At 37.8% G+C, this 25,978-nt stretch overlaps 1 protein-coding gene across 11 annotated transcripts in view; it reads left to right on the top strand.

The window, feature by feature from the left end:
- Positions 1-244: 244 nt before the first annotated feature.
- The window catches only part of LOC106087600 (uncharacterized), a 91,382-nt gene continuing 65,648 nt past the window's right edge, over positions 245-25,978 (top strand). For 10 of the 11 annotated variants that reach the window (XM_013252697.2, XM_013252701.2, XM_013252702.2 and 7 more), the window contains exons 1-2: positions 253-339; positions 1,091-1,529. In XM_013252697.2, coding sequence (XP_013108151.1) covers positions 1,310-1,529 — 220 coding nt within the window. In that variant the 5' untranslated portion in view covers positions 253-339; positions 1,091-1,309. Of the gene's footprint in view, positions 340-1,090; positions 1,530-25,978 lie in introns of all 11 variants that reach the window. The other variant, XM_013252698.2, reaches the window with a different exon arrangement.

The raw sequence follows: 25,978 nt of genomic DNA on the forward strand, positions 1-25,978 counted from the left end.
AGAAAAACCGATAGAGAGAGAGTGAGAGAGAGAGAGAGAGAATGTGTGGGTAAGGAAAAGACAAACAGAGAGCATACCAGTAAACACAAGAGACACAAAGAAGATCATAATGGTTGGAGGCTGCGCATTGGGAAATAAAGTTGCAGATTTTGACTAACATGAAAACTTTTCAACACTCCTTGAGGTGAATAGTGGAGTGTCCCAAAAAGCTTTGGCGAAATTTTATTAAATTTAAATAAAATTGGTCAGTTGCGAGCGGACCTCTGCACGGAGTAGAACAAACTAAAAGTGAAAAGAAGAGAAGATATAACGAATTGAATTAGTCCGCGGAAGAATTTTGTGAATATTTGGAAAAAAGAAAAAAATTAAGAAAAAAAACCCCAAAGAACTCAAAGACGGATATTGAGAGCAACTGAAAGAAACATAACACAATAATATATATATAAGGCGTCCATAGATATACATGCAAAATATACATATAATAGCTAATGAAAAGAAATTGGATGAAATAGCTACTTTCAGTAGGATTTCTATATAAAAAAGAAGAAAAAATAAATATGTATATTTGAATGTATGTCTTTGCGTGTGATATGTATATGCTAAGAAATCTAAATTTTTCTGGCGAAACGATTCTAAAAATATATATTAGATAGACCCATACATACAAACAAACAAGCGTACTCACATAGTGGTGTGCTATAGGCGATTGAAGATCTTTTTTTGTGTTTGTGTCTGTGTCTGCCCGAGTGCTATAGATAATGAGCAAAACAACAAAAATCTCTTGAGAAAAATTTGAAAATTTTCACCAAAGCGAAGATTCGACAAAAAAAATTAATTCACCAAAGGCAAACAACAAAAAAAAAAACAAAAAAAAATTTCAAAAGAATAGAATATTGAAGAAATCAACACAAAAATAAGAATCGAATGCGCTAAAACGAACGCCAAGTGTGAAAATGAGGTGAAAAAGCTAATACTCACCACCGCCAAATTTCACCACTGCTAATGAAACTACGAAACAGCGAGAGATTAGTTTTAAAAAAATTTTAAATAAAAAGTGAAATTTTTTTTTTAATTCTTGGCATTTTCTTAGTTTTTTTAGTTTTTATTTCATTTCCCCCCAACCTGAGTTTTTTTGCGTTAAAACTTTTCGCCGATGAATTTCATTTCTCGTTCGAGTGAAATTAAGTTCTTTCTATGATTTGATTTGGAAACGAATTGAAATAAAAGAAGAAGAAGAAGAAAGAAAGAAGAGGAGAAGAAGAAGAAGAAAGAATAACGAATTTAGTTCTTACGTTCTGAGGAGCATAAAATGCATTTTCCGCGTTTAAAATCTTTACTGACTTTGGTCATATGTTCACTGTTTGTGCTGAGCCTCCCCGAAAATGTGAATTGTGCTAACAAAAAAGGATCACCGAGCGCTAACTCAGCTCCAGCTGCACCTGTTGAACCCGAAGCCGTCATCGAAGAAGTCTCTGCCAAGCAATTGGAGAAGCTATTAGCCGACAAGGATTATGTAGCGGTATTCTGGTGTAAGTAGTCCCAAGCAACAGCCATTCATGCATCATTATCATCATTGTAGTCGTTGTCGTCTTCGTCTTAGTCGTCGTATAATCCCATTTGAACCTCATCCAGGCACACCAGCCAACCACCACCCACTCATCTTCACCTTTTCTTTTGATTTGCGTTTTTTTTTTATAAAAAGTTTTTCTTTTTTTTGTTCTTTTGCCTTCCTTTCGTTTCTTTTTTGCCTGATTATATAAAAGAAGAGACTGCTCAAGTGGAAAGGCAAGCAAGTTCTCTTTTGTGTTTCTAGCTCTTGGTCTACTCGGTTTTTGTGTTTATTTATTTCTTTCTATTTTGAATATTTACCGACAGACGGACGGACATAGGATAGACCGGACGGACACTCAAATAAACGGACGGAAGTACAAAATTCTTTTTTTTTTCCTCTCTCTACTCTACTCTACTCTACTCTACTATGCCCTGCTCTATTCTGTTCTGTGCTGTGCTGTGTTATCGAACAGTTGCTCAGATTTGGTATATGGGACAAAAGATTAAAACAACGACAACAACAATGGCCGCAATAAAAAAAAAAATATTTATTCTTCAAATGTTTTAAGAGTAAGGTATGCACAGACACACATACACACACACACACACACATCTACACACAACAAGAGGTGCGTCTGACAGGCAGTCAGCTATATCAGCTACACACTGCCTGTGTTCTATTTGGCGGCTATACATTGGAATTGTGATGAAAGACGTGCGAGTATTCAAAGTGAATTTTGGTTGAACATGCGGACCGCAACACAACAGCAGCAGCACAACAAAACAGCAAAAGCAGCGGGACGACGACGACACATAAATGGGACAGCAACAAGTGCTGAAATTGTGCTACTGTCAGCTTGGCTTGTTTTTCTTTTATTTCATTTTTTTGCTGTTGGCGTCTTTCGTTGTTTTACTCTATTTTCACATTCCATTTCACATCCGTCCCGTTTGTGTGTGGTGGCTTTTCATTTTCTATGGCACGAAAATGAAATTAATAATGAATAGGCGCTTGACGCTGTTTTTCTTGCCTTGTTGCTGCTTCTAAACGCAGGCCAAGATAGACAGTCTGACTTGTGCCGATGCTTAAGCTGATGCTGATGCTGATGCCGCCTTACTGACTTCTTAGCAACATTCCAGAGGTTATGACTTCAATTTCATTGAGATTTGACAGGTTGACAAAAAGCCTCTTCACGACCCAAACTCAGAGGATAAAAGTACTCAAAAGCTTTCTTTCTCTGTGTGTCAGATCAGAATTCATTATCGTGTCGAGGCAGCAATAATTCCCCATGGGCAACATGAGAAGAATTAAAAGAGACTTTGAAAGGGATTCCAAGAAAATCAGGGCTAAGTAAATGAGAATCTAACCCACATAGAACAACGGCAACGGCAACGGCAGCGAAATGGCATATCAAAATGATAATGATGTTGTTGTTATTAAAAGCCTATTGCCCATGGTGGCTTAGAAGAAGCCGCCCCAGGGCTCTGCATATAATCTGTGGCTGTCCATGTGGTTCACCATCATTACCATCAGCATCAGCATCATCCCACAGCCTGTCTGGGCGTCTTGGGTAATTATTTGGATTGGCAAGAATGCTAATAAAATTGAAGTAATATTATGAATTTACTGCCTATTGTTTGGTAAAACAACTCAAATAAATTTGCTTAAGTGCTCTTCATATCTGCTGCAGCAGCAGTGGTAGTGGCAGCAGTCAGCCTGCCATCTCCTCTCTTATGCTCTTTGACAATCGAGTGAAATAACTTTCATTAAATGTACGCACATTTGCTCCAACCAATAAAAATTATTTATGTGGATTATTTAAGAAGATGGAATGGCCCAAGAGTCAACCATTAAATATATTATGAGCCAACCAAAAAAACTCCACACACACACACAAACACACAGAATAAGATCAGCATCAAGAGAAATATGTATGAGCTCAAATCAGCTTTAAGCATTGTGCATCACAAAGTGGCACAAACTTGATAGTAGGTGTCGCAAGAAGTTGCTTAAATCAATTTGACATAAGTAAATAAGCTTGTTGTCTTAAAAACAAGACTAAAACTTAGTTATGGCAACAAAAGTGGAGATTTCATTGAATTCTTGCAAAACTAGTCAGGCACCGAAAATATGTTGAAATTTTTTTGTTATATTAAAAAACAAGTAAGGACGGGCTAAAGTGGTGCGAAGACGAACTTTAGCAACCCTACACTACATGGGGTATGCAAGTAAAGTCGTCGAGACTAAAATTTACTTAAATTTCAAATGTAGAATTTCGATCAAAATCCGGACATACTATGGGAGTTATAGACAAGTAAAAAGGCGTTAAGTTCGGTCGGGTATATATGTAAACCAACTTTCATCAAAATCCGGTGAAAATTGCATACCTTATGTCCCATAGTAATTATATCAAAATATGTTCCGATTTGGACCAAATACTAATAAGTACAAGTCATTGTTCAATTGTGTTTAACTAAATATTGGTCTATTTAGTAGCCATATCTAAAAATAAACTGATCTGAACCATAAACAACATGGATGTAGAAAAGCCTAATATAAGTCACTGTGTCAAATTTCAGTTAAATCAGATTATAAATGCGCCTTCTTTTGGGCCAAGATTTCGGTCTCCATGGCAGCTATATTCAAATCTGGACCGATCTGAGCATGAAGAAGAGCCTAACACAACTGACTGTCCTAAATGGCAGCTATAACCAAATCTGTACCGATCCGGGTCAAGGATGTCGAATGGCCTAACACAACTCACTGTTCCAAATTTCAGCAAAATCCGATAATAAATGTGGCTTTTATGGGCCTAAGACCCTAAATCGGAGGATCGGTCTATATGGCAGCTATAACCAAATCTGGACCGATCTGGGCCAAACTGACGAAGGATGTCAAAGGGCCTACCACAATTTGATGTCCCAAATGAATCGGTTAACAAATGACCACGTTATTGCCATATTAGTCCAAATTGGACGTGCATTTATACTAGGGCTATATCCAAATCTAAACTGATTTCGACCAAAATCCGTATCTGTATCTGAACCGATTTCTATCAAATTCTCCAGTAATGTCGAGGCTCATAAGAAGACTCCCTTGTGCTATGGCAGTCTCTTATCAGAATCAGTTCACAAATGACGATACTATTGCAGCATTAGTTCAAATCGAATGAATATATATACGAGAGCTATAGCCAAATCTGAACAGATTTCGAACAAAATCCGCATGTTTGGTGCAAAGTTTTGAGAAGATTGGTTGATACATGCGCTTGCAAAGACTCTAGAAGTTGAAATCGGGCGATAGATATATATGAGAGCTATATCTGTATCTGTACGGAGGCCACCGTAGCGCAGAGGTTAGCATGTCCGCCTATGACGCTGAACGCCTGGATTCGAATCCTGCCGAGACCATAAAAAAATTTCAACGGTGGTTTTTCCCTCCTAATGCTGGCAACATTTGTGAAGTACTATGCCATGTAAAACTTCTCTCCAAAGAGGTGTCGCACTGCGGCACGCCGTTCGGACTCGGCTATAAAAGGGAGGCCCCTTGTCATAGAGCTTAAACTTGACTGGACTCATTGATATGTGAGAAGTTTGCTCCTGTTCCTTAGTGGAATGTTCATGGGCAACATTTGCATTTGCATATCTGTATCTGAACCGATTTCTATCAAATTCACCAGTAAAGAGACTCATAAGAAAACCCCTTGAAGCAAATTTCTTGAGAATCGGTTCACAAATGACGATACTTTTGCAGTATTAGTCCAAATCGGCGACTTGTATTCAAAGCCGAACCGTTTTTTTCAATTTCAATAGGCTTCGTCTCTAGGCCAAAAAAGATGTCCGTTCAAAATTTAAAGAAAATTGCGAACTGCACTTTGTACACGAATTACCATGAACAGACAGACAGATGGACGGTCGGACAGATAGACGGGCATAGCTAAATCGAATCAGAAAGTGATACTGAGTCGATCGGTATACTTGTCAATGGGTCTTTCTCTCGTCCTTTTAGGTGTTAACAACTAATTCATTAAGTTATAATACCCTGTACCACAGAACGACGGCACGCCGTTCGGACTCGGCTATAAAAATGAGGCCCCTTATCATAAAACTTGCACCTTGCACCTGCACTTATTGATATGTGATAAGTTTGCCCCTGTTCCTTAGTGGATGTGTAGTGGTGTAGGGTATAAATGTGTTTGGCATATGCTTGCATACATTTTAAAAGTTCGTTTCCAGCTTGACTGCTCAAGTTTCTTCGATGAAGAAACAACTCAGTTCCAGCAACGTATACTTAATTTTATTATTGTCATGCAACTTCATAACACTCATACGCACAGTAGAACAGTATAGTGATTACAAATGGGTTGTAGACATTAAATTATTGTAGATGACTGTTACAGAAAATAAAACTAAAATTTCAATTGTTTTTTGTATTTTTTTTTTTTTTTTTTTTTTTTGGTTGCCAGTCGCTACATTCTTTTCTTTTCTGACAGCTAAGATAAAGAAGTACAAATTGAAGCGGCTTGAATTTGAGTTAAGAAATAACGGTAGTGTGGAGATTTAGAAAAGTGGGATTTTCACCCTTCAGAAGGATGGTGTCGACGACAAAGCTAGTTTTTATCCAATTTAATTTCACAAACTTATTCAATTCTCAAACAGTTATCCTTGAACTTCTTAAAGGGTCATTTATTGGAACCCCTCTTACCGCCCCAAAATAGTTTCAAATTTGGATACATCTTCCAAAAAACAGCGATTTTCAATTAGAGATGTGGATCTTATAACAAATAAAAATTTATACCAAGTATTTTTGAGCAAATGCGTTGACATATCAAATGCTCGATGTACATGGAAGCTTTATATGGATGAGATCACAAGACATTGACGGACAGACAGACGCACATGGCTATTTCGAATCAATAGGTGATTCTAACTCGATCGATGTACATAACAGTGTTTAATTATCAGTGATAAGGGGCCTCCTTTTCATAGCCGAGTCCGAACGGCGTGCCGCAGTGCGACACCTCTACGGAGAGAAGTTTTACATGACATATTACCTCACAAATGTTGCCAGCATTAGGAGGAGAAAGCCACCGCTGAAATGTTCTCTGATGGTCTCGCCGGTTTTGTCGATTTTGATGAAACTCTGCATAGTTCCTTGCATTCGATTCAATCTGAATACCATTCAGATTTATTCATTTACCATAGGTAACCTACTCTCCAATAGTTTTTGATTCTGTGTGATTTTTTTACACCTTCCCTTCTAACCGTTAAGCACAAACTTGGACTTTCGTATTCTACTTGCACTGCTTCTAGAATGAGGACCTCCTCCCAGATCCTTGGACCAAAATTAACTATCATAGTCGCATTCTTCTTGCGAATACCTTTCATTTCACTACCATACTATTATGATTGGCCAGTATGTCTGTCATGAGGGGTTTCGAAGTCTACAGATACTCAGATTCAAAATTTGTTATCAGATTCGTACTTCACTACGAAAAACCCTTAATTTGAATCCCAGATTTTCATGATCAATTAATATGTCTGTTTAAGGGAGTTTTTCGCTTTGGGTGTTTTATGGAGGTTGGACAGCCCCCATACACTTGCTCCCGAATGAGGCCATAAGTTTTGTGCTCTACTCCTAAATTTTCATGGTCCGTTAACATGTCCGCTCGGGAGTTGTTTTGGTGCGGTGGCGTCCCCCTGGTAACTTGGACCCAATTTGTAATACCATATTCTTATACGCTATTCGTATTCACCTTTAATTTTGGGTGGAGTTTTTTGTATAAGAGGGAGGGTCCTACCCCTGCAGACATCAAAAAATTATATGGGCTATTGTTCCCTCCAGACGAACCTTCACAATATGTGAAAGAAAATCGGTTCAGCCATTCTAAATGGAACAAACTTACAAACACAGATTCATTGAAATACATATACATAGATTTAGCCATGTCCGTCCGATTTTCCATCTGTCTCTCTGTCGAAAGGCTCTATCTTTCGAAAGAGTAAATCTAAATACTTGAAATTTTGCACAAATACTTCTTATTAGTGCAGGTCGGTTCGTATTGTAATTGGGCCCAATAGGTCCATGTTTTGATATAGTTGCCTTAAAAACCGATCTTCCGATTTGATTTCTTAAGCCTCAAGAAAGCGCAATCATTATTGGACTTGCCTGATTTGTTGTAAAAATTGCAAAATTTGCCCATGAACATTCCATTAGGGAACAGTGGCAAACTTCTCACATATCAATGAGTGCAGTTCGATACAAATTTAAGCTCAATGATAAGGGACAACCTTTTTATAGCAGAGTCCAAACGGTGTGCCGCAGTGCGATACCTTTTTGGAGAGAAGCTTTACATGGCGTAATAACTCGGAAATGTTGCCAATATTAGGAGGGGAAAACCACAGCTTTAAATTTTTATACCCTCCTCCATAGGGTGGGGGTATACTAATTTCCTCGAAATATTCGTCTAAGACCCTTTAAAGTATATATATATTCTTGATCATCATGGTATTTTAAGTCGATTTAGCCATGTCCGTCCGTCTGCCCGTCCGTCCATCCGCCTGTCTGTTGAAAGCACGCTAACTTTCGAAGGAGTAAAGCTAGCCGCTTGAAGTTTTGCACAAATACTTCTCATAAGTGTAGGTCGGTTGGGATTGTAAATGGGCCATATCGGTCCATGTTTTGATGTAGCTGCCATATAAACCGATCTTGGATCGTGACTTCTTGAAGCTGTCCTATAAACCGATCTCCTTGTTTTACTTTTTGAGCCCCTAAGTGGCCCAATTCTTAATCGATTTCGCTGAAATTTTACACATAGACTTCTACAAAGCAATTCTTTTCTTTTATCTTTTGTTTGTCTAAAAAGAGACACGGGAAAAGAACTTGACAAATGCGATCAATGGTGGAGGGTATATAAGATTCAGCCCGGCCGAACTTAGCTCGCTTTTACTTGTTTTCTGATGAAGTCGCCAGGATTCGAACCCAGGCGTTCAGCGTCATAGGTGGAAATGCTAACCTCTGCGCTACGGTGGCCTCCCTGATATTTTGTACCATGACGTTTTCTATGATATTAAATAGATGTGGTAAGTATGACCCGTATAGAACAAAAACTTCATCTGGCTTCCATATAAACTGATCTCCCGATTATAATTCTTGAGCCTCTCGAGAGTGCAATACTTATCCGATTTGGCTGAAATTTTGTACAATGAATTCCTAGTTTTCTTCAACAACGACAATGACTTCTAAAATGATCTTCACCATCCAAACCAAGTATGGACAGAATCAGTGGATAATCTGATGTAGCTCCAATAACATAGCAATTCTTATCCATTATCTTTTGTTTGCCTGTAAAAAGTAAACAGACCAAATAAAAAGTAAATCACCAAATCGCAGTCTTTCTATTCTATATTCCATCTAGACTTCGCTAAATTCGGTGAAAAAATCCGTATTTGTGAAATGTATCCTTATATGGGAGCTACTATAAAATATTGTTCGATTCATCTGTGGCTTGGAATATAACTTTACCATGCCAAGAAAATGGGGCTGGCAAAATTATAGACTAAAATCTCTGTGCAGCTTTTATTTTCTCTGTGCAGCTCTTTTTTCGACTATTCGACTTTTTAATCATTGAAAGTCGACTTTGACTTTTCGAATTTTTTAAACAAAAATTCGACGAATCGATTAGTCGAAAGTCGACTTTGGTATCCCCACGCTCTATCAACAAAGCTATGTTGGCCTCCGTAGCGTATACTTCACATTAAATAAAAAGTCATGTTGCGTATACGCTCCGATAACCCTGAAACCAAAATACTATGCAATTTGGCTTAGAAATGCCACCAATGAAAAGAAAAAAACATTTAAACCATTATTTCATTTAAAATGTTACATTAAACTTATTTCTTTGAGGGTGGGAAGCAACATCAACTACAAGAGAGAACAAAAATTAACGCAAGCAAATTCCCAACATCAACAACTTTAAATTAACAAATCTCCTCAGATCTCTTGCGCTCAAGTACGTACTTTAAGCCTTAAAAACGGAAATGAGGTTTTTAATCTCCAGTGTTCCGTTTGAGTCGCATCATATCACTCGCCGCAATGGGCCACAGAGAGTGGTGCTGTCCCATCCCGTCATCCCATCTCGGCTCGTCATTGCCAAATAAATGTACATACGTACAATTAACTTTAATTAAACATTACACATTAATGTTTAATGGCATACAAGTTGCAATCCTCTGGAACTCTGATTTCTGTTTCATTTGACAACTTATGACCGAAGAGGCGGCAAACGGCAGAAAACAGGCGGTCGACAAGGCAACTATACCAACCACTCAATGTCTCATTTTTGTGCTGTTATGGGGGTTTTTTGAAGTGTGACAACTGTATACTCGTTGTATGGCGAAATACGATGAGTTTGGTTGGCTTTTTAATTAAAAAGAATAAATGTAAAAGATATGACACTTGATTAAAATTGTAAATAAGTTGGCAGGTTGTTTTTCGCAATTTTCTGTTTATGGCATATTTTCTTCTTCTTATTCGCTTTTGTTTTTCCACTGAGCATTTCTCCTCGGGAGCATTATAAACAATTTTAAATTTTTTATATTTCAATTTATTTTCTTTTACAACTTCGACATAAATTGGTTTATATATGCATGCATGTATGTCTGAGTGTGCTGTTTGGCTACACCTCAACACATACATGCATATCTAATTTCTAATCTATTTCATGTTTATTGAAAACAATTTCTTCTTAGGCTAGCCAACAATGGCGACGACTTGCTCGGTCTTTAGGCGAACGGAATTTAAAAACATTTGCCACAAAAGCAACCAACTTAAGGTCGGTCGGTCGACCAGCCTGTAAGCCATGCAAACTGGCAAACTCATTCAGTTATTGTGTGACTGCATAATCCTTGATGTTGCGTTGCTTGCAAGGCTACCAGCCACCGCCCTCCACACTCTTCAAATAGCAAAGAGCTGCTGGGTGAGGCTTCTCTTCTTTTGCTGCTTGGCCTCGCTATCATTTGGCTTAATGTGGTTGGTTCCTTGACATTAAATTCTATCTGCGGAGACATTCATTCAGGCTATATTATCCTCATCAGCCCTCATCATCATCATCAACATCATGAACATCTTCATCAACATTAACCTCATCATGTAGCTCTCAATTCTTTTGTTGCTGCGGTTTTGTTGTGTAGAAGCATAAAGATAGCAAAATTGTCAAGGTTTGACATGGTTTAGCTACACATTTTGTACTTGGCGGATAATAAGGAGACGGGGAGCGGGGCAATTGCGAAATGTAAATTTCACCTTTGTTCCTCTTAAGTGTTTTTTTTTTTTTCTGTTTTGTTGTCATTAAAGCCCCATTCATCCGTTTTATCAATATTCATGTCCTTTTGTCAGGTATTTATTGATTTGCGGAGAATCAAAATAATTACCGATATAATAGGCGGCGTAATTAATTTCACAAAATCTGCATCATTTGCACATAATTGGGCGGATAAGTAATATTAATTGAAATTGTCAATTAATATCACTTATACGCTGACCCTCCCTCTCGTAAAATGTATGGGCTGGGGCATAGGGGCTGCCAGCTATGATACTTGTGTGTGTGTGTTCGTGTGTGGGCTTTTTGAATGAGTCTTTAATTTGAGCTGTACATGCATCAAGCAGGCAGTCAGACACGTGTCCGTCTGCGTTTGTGTGTGTAAGCGCATGTGGGTGTTATGTATTTGTGTGCTCTTAATATGGTACAATGGTGGCGTGCATTTAGCTTGGAAGCTTTTTCTGGAATTTTTCAAAGGTTAAAGATAATCCATGAACGTAGGAATATTAAAAGATTTCATATGCAAATGGCATGGCTAATTAAGGCAAAATTATCAATGTTTTGTCGAGTGAATAAACAAAAAACAATCGAGCCAAAGAATAGCCTTTAATATGTAGCACATTTGTGATGCATTGAAATCTTAATGCAATCTATTTCCAAGAAAACTTCTTAACTTTTGCTAAGTAAACCCTTAATGGTTGGCCTGAAGACTTAACATAAATTTTATCCTATGAGGAGCAAGTTCTATATACCACATCATGTACTTTACATATACAATTTCAAACAAATCAGATAAGTCTGCTAAGGTTCTGGGCAAATATGAACCAATTTAACCCATTTGCAATTCCCTATACTTATGGACGAATTATTCAAGATCGGTCAATCTCAATGATCAAGAATAAACTATGGATTATGTTATAACACTGATAGACATTTCGCATTGTCTCAAAACGAACAAGTAAAAAGACATTAAGTTCGGCCGGGCCGAACTTTGGATACCCACCACCTCGGGTATATATGAAAACCCCCTTTTGTCACAATCCGGTAAAAATTTGATAACTTATACACTCGAATTCGACACGGATATTGAGTGGTCCCATAAGTATAAGTCACTGTTCAAATTTTTATTTAAAATTTCAACAAAATCTGGTAATAAATAAAGCTTTTATGAGCCTCAGACCCTTAATCGGCACATCGGTCTATATGACAGCTATATTTAAATATGGTCCGATCTTTACCATATTTGGGACGGATGGTGGGTGACCTAAAACTACTTAATGTTTCAAATATCAGCGAAATCGGGTAAAAAATAGAGCTTTTATGGGCTTCAGACCCCTTATCGGGAGATCGGTCTATATGGCAGCTATATCTAAATATAGTCCGATCTGAACCATATTTGGGTCGGATGTCGGGAGGCGTACTACTACTCACTTTTTTAAATTTAAGCAAAGTCGGATTAAAATAAAGCATTTATAGACCCTTTATCGGGAAATCGGTCTATATAGCAGCTATATCCAAATATGGTCCGATTAGCCCGTCCAAGAACTTAACTAGCGTGCATCAAAAAGACGTATCTGTGTCAAATTTCAACTCAATATCTCAATTTTTGAAGGCTCTAAAGTGATTACAACAGACGGACGGACAGACTCACGCACATCGTTAAATCGTCTTAGAAATTTGCGACGATCCGAAATATATATACTTTGAAGGTTTCGAAATTGATATAACGATGTGTTGCAAACGGAATGACCAAATGAATATACCTCCTATCTTATGGTGGTGGGTATAAAAATGCAAAATTTCAGCCGAATGGGATAAGAATTGCACCCTGTAGGGCTCATGAAGTCATGATTTGAAATCGGCCTAAGACCCTAAATCGGAGGATCGGTCTATATGGCAGCTATATCCAAATTTGAATCGATCTGAGCTGTATTGACGGAGGACGTCGAAAGGCCTAAGACAACTCACTGTCCCGAATTTCAGCAAAATCGGATAATAAATGTGGCATTTATGGGCCTAAGACCCTAAATCGGAGGATCGGTCTATATGACAGCTATATCCAAATCTGAACCGATCTTAGCCAAATTGAAGAAAGATATCAAAGGGCTTAACTCGACTCTCTGTCCCCAATTTCAGCAAAATCGGATAATAAATGTGACTTTTATGGGCCTAGGACCCTGAATCAAAGAATCGGTCAATATGACAGTTATATCCAAATCAGAACCGATCTGGGCCAAATTAGCGGAGGATGTCAAAGTGCCTAAGACAACTGACTGTCCCAAATTTCAGCAAAATCGAATAAAAAATGTGACTTTAATGGGCCTAAGACCCTAAATCGGAGGATTGGTCCATATGGCAGCAATATCGAAATCTGGACCGATCTGTGCTAAATTAATGAAGGATGTCGAGGGGCATAACACAACTCACTGTCCCGAAATTGGATGATAAATGTGGCTTTTATGGGCCTAAGACCCTAAATCGGAGGATCGGTCTATATGGGGGCTATATCAAGATATAGTCCAATATAGCCCATCTTCGAACTTAACCTGCTTATGGACAAAAAAAGAATCTGTGAAAAGCTTCAGCTCAATAGCTCTATTTTTAAAGACTGTAAAGTGATTTCAACAGACAGAAGGACAGACGGACGGACATGTCCAGATGGTCTTAGATTTATACGCTGATCAAGAATACTTTATAGGGTCGGAAATGGATATTTCGATGTGTTGCAAACGGAATAACAAAATAGATATACCACCATCCTTCGGTGGTGGGTACAAAAAAGAACCACAATGCTTTATTTTGATAGAGATTTTCTTGTTATTCGCCTTCAGTTTGGGCCTCGAGATTATAATGAACACGTTTAGTAGATAATTAAAATAGTTTTGGTTGTATCTTATATACCTTCCTCCATTATGAATCACTGTTTTCAAAGCAGCCAAAAGTAAATAAATAATTTTGGGACACAAATTTGTGTTTCATAACATATGCGGTTGAAAATAATAAATTACTTAAATTTATAGTTGTATGTCGTATTGGTTATATTAATTTAAATGACGAATTTATATTAAGTATACGCAAAAACCTAAAGAGAAACAAAGGAAATATAGGAAAGGCATAATATGAGAGTTAATAAAACAAATTTTATACCCAGAATAATCTCCCATATTATAGAATTTAGGGGATTTACTGTTTCTCTTCAATACATTTCCGCTGGAATCGTTTTATATATGCTTGAACAACGTCATATAAAAATGGTGACCGTCGAGTCTGTAGAACAAAATACATGGGTATCACCAAATCAACTGAGAAATTACGCCGATAATAAGTATATATGGTCTTAGATCAATATTGGAAGGTGTAACAAACGGAATAACGAAGTTAGTCCTAAGGTGGAGCATATCAGAAGCTCTACTTGTTCGCAAGGACCGACACATTCCAAAGTAGTCAACATAGGCTTTAGTTGATTTCATATCAATATTCCACCGAAGATTACACTATAAAAGACACTGATACTATCCGTGTTTTTATGTGGTTCCAAATCATGGGTACTTGTGAAAGTAGACGAAGCAGTGCTTGGAGTGTTTGAGAGAAAGATTTTTAGTAAAATTGATGGACCAGTTTGCGTTAATGGAGAACATAGACGACGTCTGAACCAAGAGCTGTATGACGACGATAGCATTGTTACACGCATCAAAATACAACGGCTGCGTTGGCTAAGTAATGTTGTTAGAATGGATGAAAAGGTTAGAAACAAGCAAGGGCGTGTTTAGTTCGAACAGGCTGAATTTTATATGCTCCTTGGATTGCATTCCATTTTCAAGATCTTTAAACGATTTTCTATAGGCAGATTAGGCCCTTATATGGGATCTATAAGATTATCGACTGATTTAAGCCATGCTAGCCAAGTATGCTGAATGTCACAACAATATTTAGAGTGAAACCCTTCAAGCGAATTAGAAAATAATTCCGCCTTCTAGGGGCTCATATATATTGTAAATCTAAAAAGTCTTAATTCATGCATATTCCCCTACAGCTCTCTAATCAACAACATTCTTCTCCTACAAGTTTAAATAAAAATAAAGCCTTAAATGGCAGATTTCCAATCAAAAACAGACCAAATAACAAATGCATGATTTGGCGGAAAGCATAAAATATTTAAAATTGTAACCTACACATGTGCCTAACCTACAACGATTTACACTTGTTTAGCATCTGCTGTATATGACCTCACAAAATTTCCAATTTTTATTTCATTCTTTAACTTGTGGTCATTTCGGCGTATACGTCATATTAAACTCCCTTTTCAATAGCCATTAGGCAAACGCTAAAAAAATGAAAACTCATAAAGAAAACCAGTAAAGAAAGGCAAAAGTCGGGCGGAGCCGACTTTATAATACCCTACACCACCGAGTCTACGTAATACTTTTAATATATAGCACTTATAACCAAATTTAGTCGGACTATAATTTTGCATTCCTATTGAAATATCGAATAGAATCTTGTAGGATTTTCTTACGATAGTACGAAAATTGTAGCTTCTACAGCCTTAAAAGTCGAAACGCATAAAAGATATAAATGGGAGTTTTACCTAAATCGATTATGATGAAATTTTGCACACGAATTGGGATGTCAATTAAAACATCTCGTGAAAAATTTTGTGGAGATCGGACGAAAATTGTGTCTTCTACAGCCCTAAAAGGCCATATCGGATGAAAAATATATATGGGAGCTATATCTAAATCTGGACCGATCTATATGAAACTTTGCACACATATGAGGACGTTGAATAAAACGGCTCATGCCAAATTTTGTAAAGATCGGACCAAAGTTGTGGCTACTACAGTTTTAAAAGGGCATATCGGATGAAAGTTATACATGGGAGCTATATCTAAATCTGAACCGATTATGATGAAATTTTGCACACATATTGGGACGTCACAAAAAGCATTTCGTGTCAAATTTGGTAAAGATCGGTTCAAAATTGTGGCTCCTACAGCTTGAAAAGGGCATATCGGATGAAATATATATATGGGAGCTATATCTAAATCTGTACCGATTTGAATGAAATTTTTCACACATATTGGGACGTCACAAAAAGCACTTCGTGTCAAATTTGGTAAAGATCGGACCAAAATTTTGCCTTCCACAGCCTTAATAGGTAAAATCGGATGAAAGCTATACATGGGAGCTATATCTAAATCTAAACCGATAAAGATGAAATTTTGCACACATATTGGGACGTGACAAAAAGCACTTCTTGCCAAATTTGGTAAAGATCGGTTCAAAATTGTGGCTCCTACAGCTTTAAAAGGGCATTTCGGTTGAAAGATATATATGGAAGCTATATCTAAATCTGTACCGATTTGAATGAAATTTGGCACAAATATTGGGACATCAAAAAAAAAAAAATACTTTGTGCTAAATTTTGTAAGGATCGTACCAAAATTGTGGCTTCTACAGCTATAAAAAGCCATATCGAATGAAAGATATATATGGGAGCTATATCTAAATCTGAACCGATTTTTTTCAAAATCAATAGCGTTTGTCCTTGGACCAAAAATGCGACCTGTACCTGGATTACAAGAATGTATAGACAGACAAACAGTCATAGCTAAATCAAATCAGGAAGTTATTCTAAGCCAATCCGTATACTTATCGTTGGGTCTAGCTCTTCTCCTTTTTAGCGTTGCAAACAAATGCACAAATCTATAATACCCTGTACCACAGTGGTGGTGTAGGGTATAAATATGACAAAAACATTACGTTACTTAAAGCTGCAAACCATAATCTTTCCATCTGCCAAGGGGATTTTTTTACATGCAGTTAACTTTATGTAACTGACAGTAATTCACATGTTGGCATCTGTTTTACAGAACCAAATAACAATCAATCAAAGCTGTCAAAATCACTTAATCGAATTTATTATTATTTTGAGCAAGTAGATGTCTAAATTCCAGTGAATCAAATACACAAAAAAAAACCTAAATTAAAAGCGTGGGTATCAAACAGATGACCGACCGAGTAGGAAACAAGGAAATGTGAGATGATAGAATGTACAGTAATAATGGCGAAAAAGGTCAAGGCAATATATGTTCGCCAAGGCCGAACTGGAGGAACTAACCAGAATGAATTTTGTACATAAATAGAAATAAACTGTAAGAAAGTGGATTATTTTACCAGCAGACTTTAGCTTTATGAGACCTCAAACAGATAGTTCTTAAGCCACTATAATTTAACTGCAAAAAAAATTAATTTTTTGTAACTATTTAGTGCAGAGAAATGGACTTTTTTAACTCCGTACCTGCACTCCATGGTGAAAGGCCTATCGCAACAAATGCAATTTTACAACAAAGGACAATGTCGACATATTCATTTTCCAGCCTATAAAGTTAATAAATTTATGATGATCGTACAAATCAAAGACGATTTAGCCATGTCCGTTTTCGAACCTTTAACATCTGAGACGAGTGTGGTTCAGGTGAGATCATATTTGAATACAGCTCACATATATGTAGATTGAACTTTAGATTTAAATTCTAGGCCAGATAAATCGCATGATTATTACAGCTACATCTAAATATAGTCCTATCCGAACCATATTTGGGACGGATTTCGGGAGAACTAAGACTACCCACTGTTTCAAATTTCAGCGAAATCGGGGTATAAATAAAGCTTTTATGGGCTTCAGACCGTTAATCGGGAGATCGGTCTATATGGCAGCTATATCAAAATATAGTCTGATCTGAACCATATTTGGGTCCTATGTTAGGAAGCGTAAAACTACTCAACGTTTCCAATTTCAGCGAAATCTATTAAAAAAAAAACTTTTATGGACTTTAGACCCTTTATCTGGAGATCGGTCTATATGGCAGCTATACCTAAATAAAGTCCGATTTGATCCATATTTAGGACAGATATCAGGAGGCTCAAGATAACCCTCTGTTTCAAATTTCAGCGAAATCACTGAAATTTTAACAATAATAAATAAACCTTATTTGAACTTCAGACCCTTAATCGAGCGATAGGCTGCTATATCCATATGGGTGCTATATCCAAATCTGGATCGATCTGGGCCAAATTGAAGAAAAATATTGAAGAACCTAACACAACTCATCGTCCCAAGTTTTGGCGAAAGCAGACATGTGATTCGCCTTTTATGGGCACAAAACCTTAAATCGAGAGATCGGTCTATATGGCAGCTAAACCCAAATCTGGACCGGTCTGGACCAAATTGCAGAGAGTTGTCGAAGAGCCTAACGCAACTTACTATCGCATATTTTGGCGATATCGGACAATAAATGCGCCTTTTATGGCCCCAAAACCTTATATCGAGAGATCGGTCTATATGACAGCTATATCCAAATCCAGATCGATCTGGGCCACATTGAAGGACCTAACACAACTCACCGGACAATAAATTCGCCTTCTATGGGCACAAAACCTTATCCAAATCTAAACCGATTTGTGCCATATTGCAGAAAGATGTCGAGCGGCCTAATATAACTCACTGTCTCAAATTTCGGCGACATCGGACAATAAATGCGCCATTTATGAAACCACAACCTAAAATCGGGAGATCAGTCTATATGGCAGCTATATCCAAATCTGGAACGATCTGGGCCAAATTGAAGAAGGACTAGCCCAACACAACTCACTGTCCCAAATTTCAGCAAAATCGGATAATAAATGAAGTCTTTATGGGCCTAAGACCCTAAATCGGCGGATCGGTCTACATAGGGGCTATATCAAGATATAGTCCGATATAGCCCATCTTCGAACTTAACCTGCTTATGGGCAAAAAAAAGGAATATGTGCAAAGTTTCAGCTCAATATCTCTATTTTTATACCCTCGAGCATAGAGAACTTAGTATACCCCAAGTTCGTTATTCTGTTTGTAAATACTCGAAATATTCGTCTGAGACCCCATAAAGCATATATATTCTTGATCTTCGTGACATTTTTTGTCGATATAGCCATGTCCGTCCATCCGTCCGTATGTAAACCGATCTTGGGTCTTGACTTCTTGAGCCTCCAGAGGGCGCAATTCTTATCCGCACCACGTGTTTCGCAATTACTTCCAACAACTGTGTATGGTTTAAATCGGTCCATAACCTGCTATAGCTGCCATATAAACCGATCTGGGGGCTTGACTTCTTGAGCTTCTAGAATGCGCAATTCCTATCCAATTTGGCTGAAATTTTGCATGACATATTTTGTTATGACTTTCAACATCTGTGCTAAATAAGGTTTAAATCGGTTCATAACCTGATATAGCTGCCATATAAACCGATCTGGGATCTTGACTTCTTGAGCCTCTAGAGGTCACAATTATTATCCGATTTGCCTGAAATTTTGTACGACCGATCCTCACATGTCCGTCAACATACATGTTTATTATGTTCTGAATCGGTCTATAGCCTGATGCAGCTCCCACATAAATCGATTTCTCTTTATTACTATTTGAGCCCCCAAAGGGCGCAATTCTTACTCGAATTGGCTGACATTTTACATAGGTCTCCAACATATAATTTAATTGTGGTCCAAACCGAACCATACCAAATCTTTTCTTTTGTCCTTTTTTTGATGCGATGCATGGTGGAGAGTATATAAGATTTGGCATGGCCGTACTTAGCACGCTTTTACTTGTTAAAGACTGTAGTGTGATTTCAACAGACAGACGGACGGACGGACATGTCGCCTCATATGGGAGCTAAATCAGGTTTGTGGACAATTCATACAATACTTAAGTCATAATAAAATATAATACACATAAAATGCTAGTTAAAGCGGACAATAACAGCGGCCATGGATGTTCTTAAAATCGGATAGGGAGAGGGTTTCAGCTAAATCGGATGGTAATTGGCTAAGTTCTGAAAAAGTCATCATTGACCAAAATTTGAATCGGATAGCAGCTTTTGCTATGAGATTAGTGTCCGCGCTGTTCTTTTGATCGCATGTTGGCGGGAAAATTTCCAATATTATTGTACAATCACAACTGAACTATTTCAGGAGAAAGCTTTTTCTTAACGTAGCTCTCAGTAGCTGTATGGGTATGGCAGTAAGCTCGAACTCAAACTTAGCTGACGCCTTAGCTTCCCCCAAAACAAAGCATAATCAATCATATTTTCAAATTTCTCAGTTCATTGCAAAATTTGCATTAACATCTTTTAAACCAAAAATATGCATGTATATCTAAATGGCAATATGGGATGAAAAGAAGTAAAAACTCGAACTGTTTATTATGCAAAGTGCTGTTGTGTTATAAATGACCTTGACCCATGTTCAATATTAGCACATGTGTGAGGCTGCAAAAAGCAACCAGGGCCAACAAGAGCAAGCAATTTCATTTTTCAAAAACCTCTAAAAATACTCAACTGGAAAATCATCATAAGCCATCAATCAATCGATTAATCATTTGCAAGGCAATCCTTTTTACACATATGAAATTCAAATGCCAAAGGGAATGGCCGGATGGGAGTCTTTCACAGTTGTCCTCCCTTTGGCCAACAATTAATTGCAACAAATTAATAGCAATTTCATTGTGGTGCATTAATTCACAGTCCACACACAACGGTTTTTGTGTGAAATATGGCCATTCATTTGATATGGAGATGAAACTCCTACCCATTGCTCATAGCCCATATAGGCAAATAGTCAGCCACATGGCCGCAGGTGTAGTCGCTCAGCGGCAGCTCATAAATTATTAAGGAAGCTAAATATTCGATAATGTCCCGTCCATATTTCAGAGAAATTCAGCTGCTTCTGCTGCTGTTACGGCTGCTGGTGCCGCAACTGGTAATGGGTTGGTGGTGGGTAGTGGCATTTAATCCGCATCTTAAAAACATGTGCGTTCAAAGTTTGATAATTAATTATGACACTCGCTGTGTTATACTCGCTCTGTGGTGTATATGAAAATCTCAAATCTCCTAGGCAACCAGCAGCCAGCCACCCACTCACGCAACATATTTGCGAGCGTGAAACAAAAGCTCCCATTGTGCCAAAAGCAAAAAACCCGAAAATAACAAAAAACACAAACGAAATTAAAATATGCCCGCCATTTTCCAAACATATAACCGCCAGAAAAATATTGTCTAATGTCTTAAATTACTTAGAATCCCCATCATCGGTCTCATCATCATCAGTGGCAGTGGCGGCAGCAACAGCCAACGCCACATAGCCACAGCCACGGCATCAGCCAGCCGCATCAGCTCGCTTAGGTCATTGCGAAGTCGTTTTTAGATAGGTTGCTGTCATTGCCTTTTTCCCCCTTAATTAATGCATATAAATCACAACTGGCAACAATGTAATATTTCGCAACAACACCAACAACAACAACATTATAAACAGTTGTGTGGCAGCTGGCGACGTCAGTGGCGGTGGCGGTGGCTGCGGCGTCGGCGGCGGTGAATAACATAAAAAGCAGCAGGAAAAGGCAACAAGGTTTCTTAGGGGCCTATATCTTAACCTATTTAAAAATATTTCTTAATTTAACGAACAAGAAGGAACACAACAACTGCCACAAAAACAAAAGCAAAAGCAAAAAGATATGAATATGTATGTGCACACACATAACTGAGTAGAACAAGGTGTGCGTATGTGTGTGTGTGTTGGCATGTTTTTTAGACTCGTTTTTAAGAGAAATTGATTGGAACCCCTATAAAAATTGTGCTCTCTCTTGCACTCACTCTCCAATGGCAAGACAACAACACAACACAAAAAGGGAAAACATACGCACCGGCCTCACAAACACCACCGCACCATTACCATCACACCATCATCTTCATCGTAGCTAAGAAGACATCGAAGGCAAAGACGACAACGGCGACGGGTGTTAAATAAACATAAAAATGAATGGGGCAAAAAGGAAAGTAGCAAAGACGGACGGACGGACGACAAAGGCAAAGACGTATAAAATAAACATGAGGTGAACATATGCATCGTAAACTACCTACGTACCAACCAAACGACCAACCCAACGACCGACCGACCAACCATTCGACCCTAAAACTTAAACACTCTACGTCATCAGATTAAGGATAGATTAGGAAAGAAGAAAGTAGAAACACACCAATTATGGATTAGAACTATAAGCCATATTAATGATGGCCAAACCAGGCCAGGTTGACTAACGCACTGCTTGGAAGCTACCTCCGAAGGCAGGCCTCCAAATTGTTGGTTCGTTCTTGTTTTTCTTTCGTCCTTCCCAATAAATAACATGGTAAGCCACGAAAAACCATAACAAAGGGTGTTGTTGCGTAGCCGAAGGTTGAACAAAAGAGAAAAACGGTCAATTATGGTTGCAAAAACTTGTAATGCTGGGGCTTGTCAAAACTGACTGCTAATGTCCGTAGAAAACATAAGTGCCTCTAGAAATGTTCGTGTACTTGCCGGAAACACAAAACTAAATGTATTGGCTTGTATTGACAAAGATTTCCTGACGCATGTCGACGGGGTCTTAAAGGGGGAAATATTTAGAGATTATTGTGTGGGTTTAATTGCAAAACCCAAACAGAAAAATTAAGAAAAAGCGAAATTGAGGGTTTTTTTTTTTTTTGGGCCAACTTAAATTGTGGATGAAATAAATGATGATTTGACAAGACCTCCACGGCCACCATAGAGCTCCATGTGAAAATTCTTTTAAGAAAAAAACCATTTTGAGCAATTCAAAGTCCCATTGACTTGGGTAAACTTAATGAGTTTTTTAACCGTGTATACCAAAGTAGCATAAGCATAAGGAGAGTTGAACAAAATTCATCCGAATCGGATAAGAATTGTGTCCACCAGCTGCTCACAAAGACTATTCGGAAGAAAGGTATATGTGGAGGGTCATACACCAGTCAAAAACAATAATTAGAGCCTCAAAGAATCAAATCGGAATCCACACCTAAACATGGCTAGTTGTGTCCTTTTATCATATCAACTGACCTACTTTAATAAAAAGCACCTATGCACAACTGAAATCCTCAAACCTAATAAGTTGCTCTCCAAAGGCAAAGGGATAGAATATTCTTTAAATCGCTTTAAAATTTCATAGCGAATATGACATATTCTCAAATAAGGTCTTTGGCTTTTATTTTGTGATGATAAAAAGCGTGTGACAAAGTTTGGACACCATTCAGGCTTTTCTAGGTGAAATTTATGGGAGTTACAAAATGATTATCAGCAAGTAAAACCACGTAAAGTTTTTTTTTTATTGTGAGCTGACTATCGTAAAACAAGTAAAAAGGCGTTAATTTCGGTCGGGCCGTACTTTTAACTCTCACCACCTCGGGTATATATGTAAACCACCTTTCGTCAAAATCCGGTGAAAAATGCATACCCTATGTCCCAGAGCAGCTATATCGAAATATGTTCCGATTTGGACCATATACTAATAAGTACAAGTCATTGTTCAAAATTGTGTATTAAAAAAACATTGGCCTTTTAAGTAGCTATATCTAAAAATAAAACGATATGAACCATATACGGCACGGATGTCGAAAATCCTAACATAGGTCAATGTGTCAATTTTCAGTGAAATCGGATTATAAATGTGCCTTTTATGGGGCCAAGACTTTAAATCGAGATATCGGTCTATAAGGCAGATAAATCCAAATCTGGACCGATCTGAGGAAAATTGAATAAGAATAACACAACTTACTGTTCCAAATGTCGGAGACATCGGACTTTAAATCGAGAGATCGGTCTATATGGGAGTTATATTCAAATCTGGACCGATCTAGGTCAAATTGAAGAATGAAGTCGAAGGGCCTTATTCAACTCACTGTCCGAAATTTCGGCGACATCGGACAATAAATGCGCCTTTTATGGGCCCAAAACCTTAAATCGAGAGATCAGTCTATATGCTAGCTATTTCTAAATCTGGACCGAACTGGGCCATATTGCAGAAGTATATCGAGGGGCTAAACACAACTTACTGTCCCAAATTTCGGCGACATCGGACAGTAAATGTGACTTTTATGGGTCCAAAACCTTAAATCGAGAGATCGGTCTATATGGCAGCTATATCGAAATCTGGACCGATCTGAGCCAAATTGAAGAAGTGTGTCGAAGGACCTTACACAGCCCACTGTTCCGAATTTCATCAAAATTGGATAATAAATGTGGCTTTTAAGGGCCTAAGACCCCAAGATACCATATGTTATCAAAATTTTGACTTTAAAGAGGTATGGAATATTTTTCCCATTGAAAAAATTTTAAAGAGTGATATGAAGAAAGTTTTTTTTTTTGCTAAATTTAATAAATTTGTTTTAGACAATTCGTTTTTATTCCATTCACATTTTTCTTATCAAATTGTTCCGTTCTTTGCGAATGTTGAACCAATTCAAGTCTTACTTAAAATTGCTTACATGGACTGGGTGTCGTATGAGTTATCCAAAGTGATAGTGGAGTACGTATACGCCACGATAAAGTTAAGCAGTTGACAAGCGGTAAAATTAGGTGGAGAGAGCTTTTTGAAGCCCACTATTCTTGCTGAATGTTTCATATTTTTTTTTATGTATGTATGTATATAAGATACTCCAATTACAACTAAGGGAAATACGTCACCTACATACCAATGAGCTTTAATCACACTTACAAAACAAAGATGTTAATCTGAAATTTAAAAAGAGTTCCGAATTATTTCCATATATACAGTTTAAGATCATAAACGGGTTAAATGAGATCAAACTAATAAAGATCTCCCATAGACAGATCTCCCGATTTAATACATTTAGCTCTAAAACTGGTAGTATTCATCCGATTTTGCTGAAATTTTCAACAACACACCAATTATAGTCCATATTGGGTTACAATTATATTTGACTGTACTTCCTGAGCTGATAAATAAACGCAAATTTTCCCACAAGCATTCCATAAAGGAGCATTGGAAGCCACCATGGCGCAGAGGTTAGCATGTACGCGTCCATCTGTCTGTTGAAATCACGCTTTTGCGTGAAATTTGGGACAGTGAATTGTGTTAGGTCAGATTTAGATATAGCTACCATATAAACCGATTTCTCGATTTAAGGTTATGGGCCTATAAGAGGCGAGTTTATTGTACGATTTCACTAAAATTTGGAACGTGAGTTGTGTTAGGCCTTTCATCCTTCTTCAATTTGGCCCAGATCAGTCCAGATTTGGATATAGCTGCCATATAGACCGATCTCTTGATATAAGGTTTTGGACTCATTAAAGGCGCATTTGTTCTCCGATCTCGCCGAAGTTTGGGACAGTGAGTTGTATTAGGCTCCTCGACATCTTCCTGCAATATGGCCTAGATCGGTCTAGATTTGGATATAGTTGCCATATAGACCGATCTCACGATTTAAGGTCTTGGGCCCGTGGAAGGCGCATTTATTTTCCAATTTCGCCTAAATTTGGAGCAGTGAGTTGTGTAAGGCCCCTCGACATTCTTCTTCAATATGGCTCAGATCGGTCTAAATTTGGATATACCTGCCATATAGACCGATCTCTCGATTTATGGTTATGGGCCAATAAAAGGCGCATTGATTGTACGATTTTGCCTACATTTGGGACAGTGAGTTGTGTTAGTCCTTTCAACATCCTTCTTCAATTTGGCCCAGATCAGTCTAGATTTGGATAAAGCTGCCATTAAAACCGACCTCTCGATATAAGGTTTTGGGCCCATAAAAGGCGCATTTATTATCTGATTTCGCAGAAATTTGGATCAGTGAGTTGCGTTAGGTTCTTCGACAACATTCTGCAATTTGGCTTAGATCGGTCCAGATTTGGATATAGCTGCCATAAAGACCGATCTCTCGATTTAAGGTTTTCGGCCAATAAAGGCACATTTATTCTCATTTTTCGTCGACATTTGGGACAGTGAGTTGTTACAGGCCCTTCGTCAGCCCTCTTCAATTTGGTCCAGATTGGTTCAGATTTTGATATAGCTGCCATATAAACCGATCTCTCGATTTATAGTCTTGGCCAAATAAAAGGCACATTTATAATCCGATTTCGCTGAAATATGACACAGTGACTTATGTTAGGCTTTTCGATATTCGTGTCGTATATGGTTCAGATCGGTCTTACAAAAACACCAATATTTGGTTTAACATAATTGAACAATGTCTTGTACTTAATAGACCACTCAATATCCGTGTCCA

Source organism: Stomoxys calcitrans, chromosome 5, assembly GCF_963082655.1.
Source record: "Stomoxys calcitrans chromosome 5, idStoCalc2.1, whole genome shotgun sequence".
In the NCBI taxonomy this organism is placed as follows: domain Eukaryota; kingdom Metazoa; phylum Arthropoda; class Insecta; order Diptera; family Muscidae; genus Stomoxys; species Stomoxys calcitrans.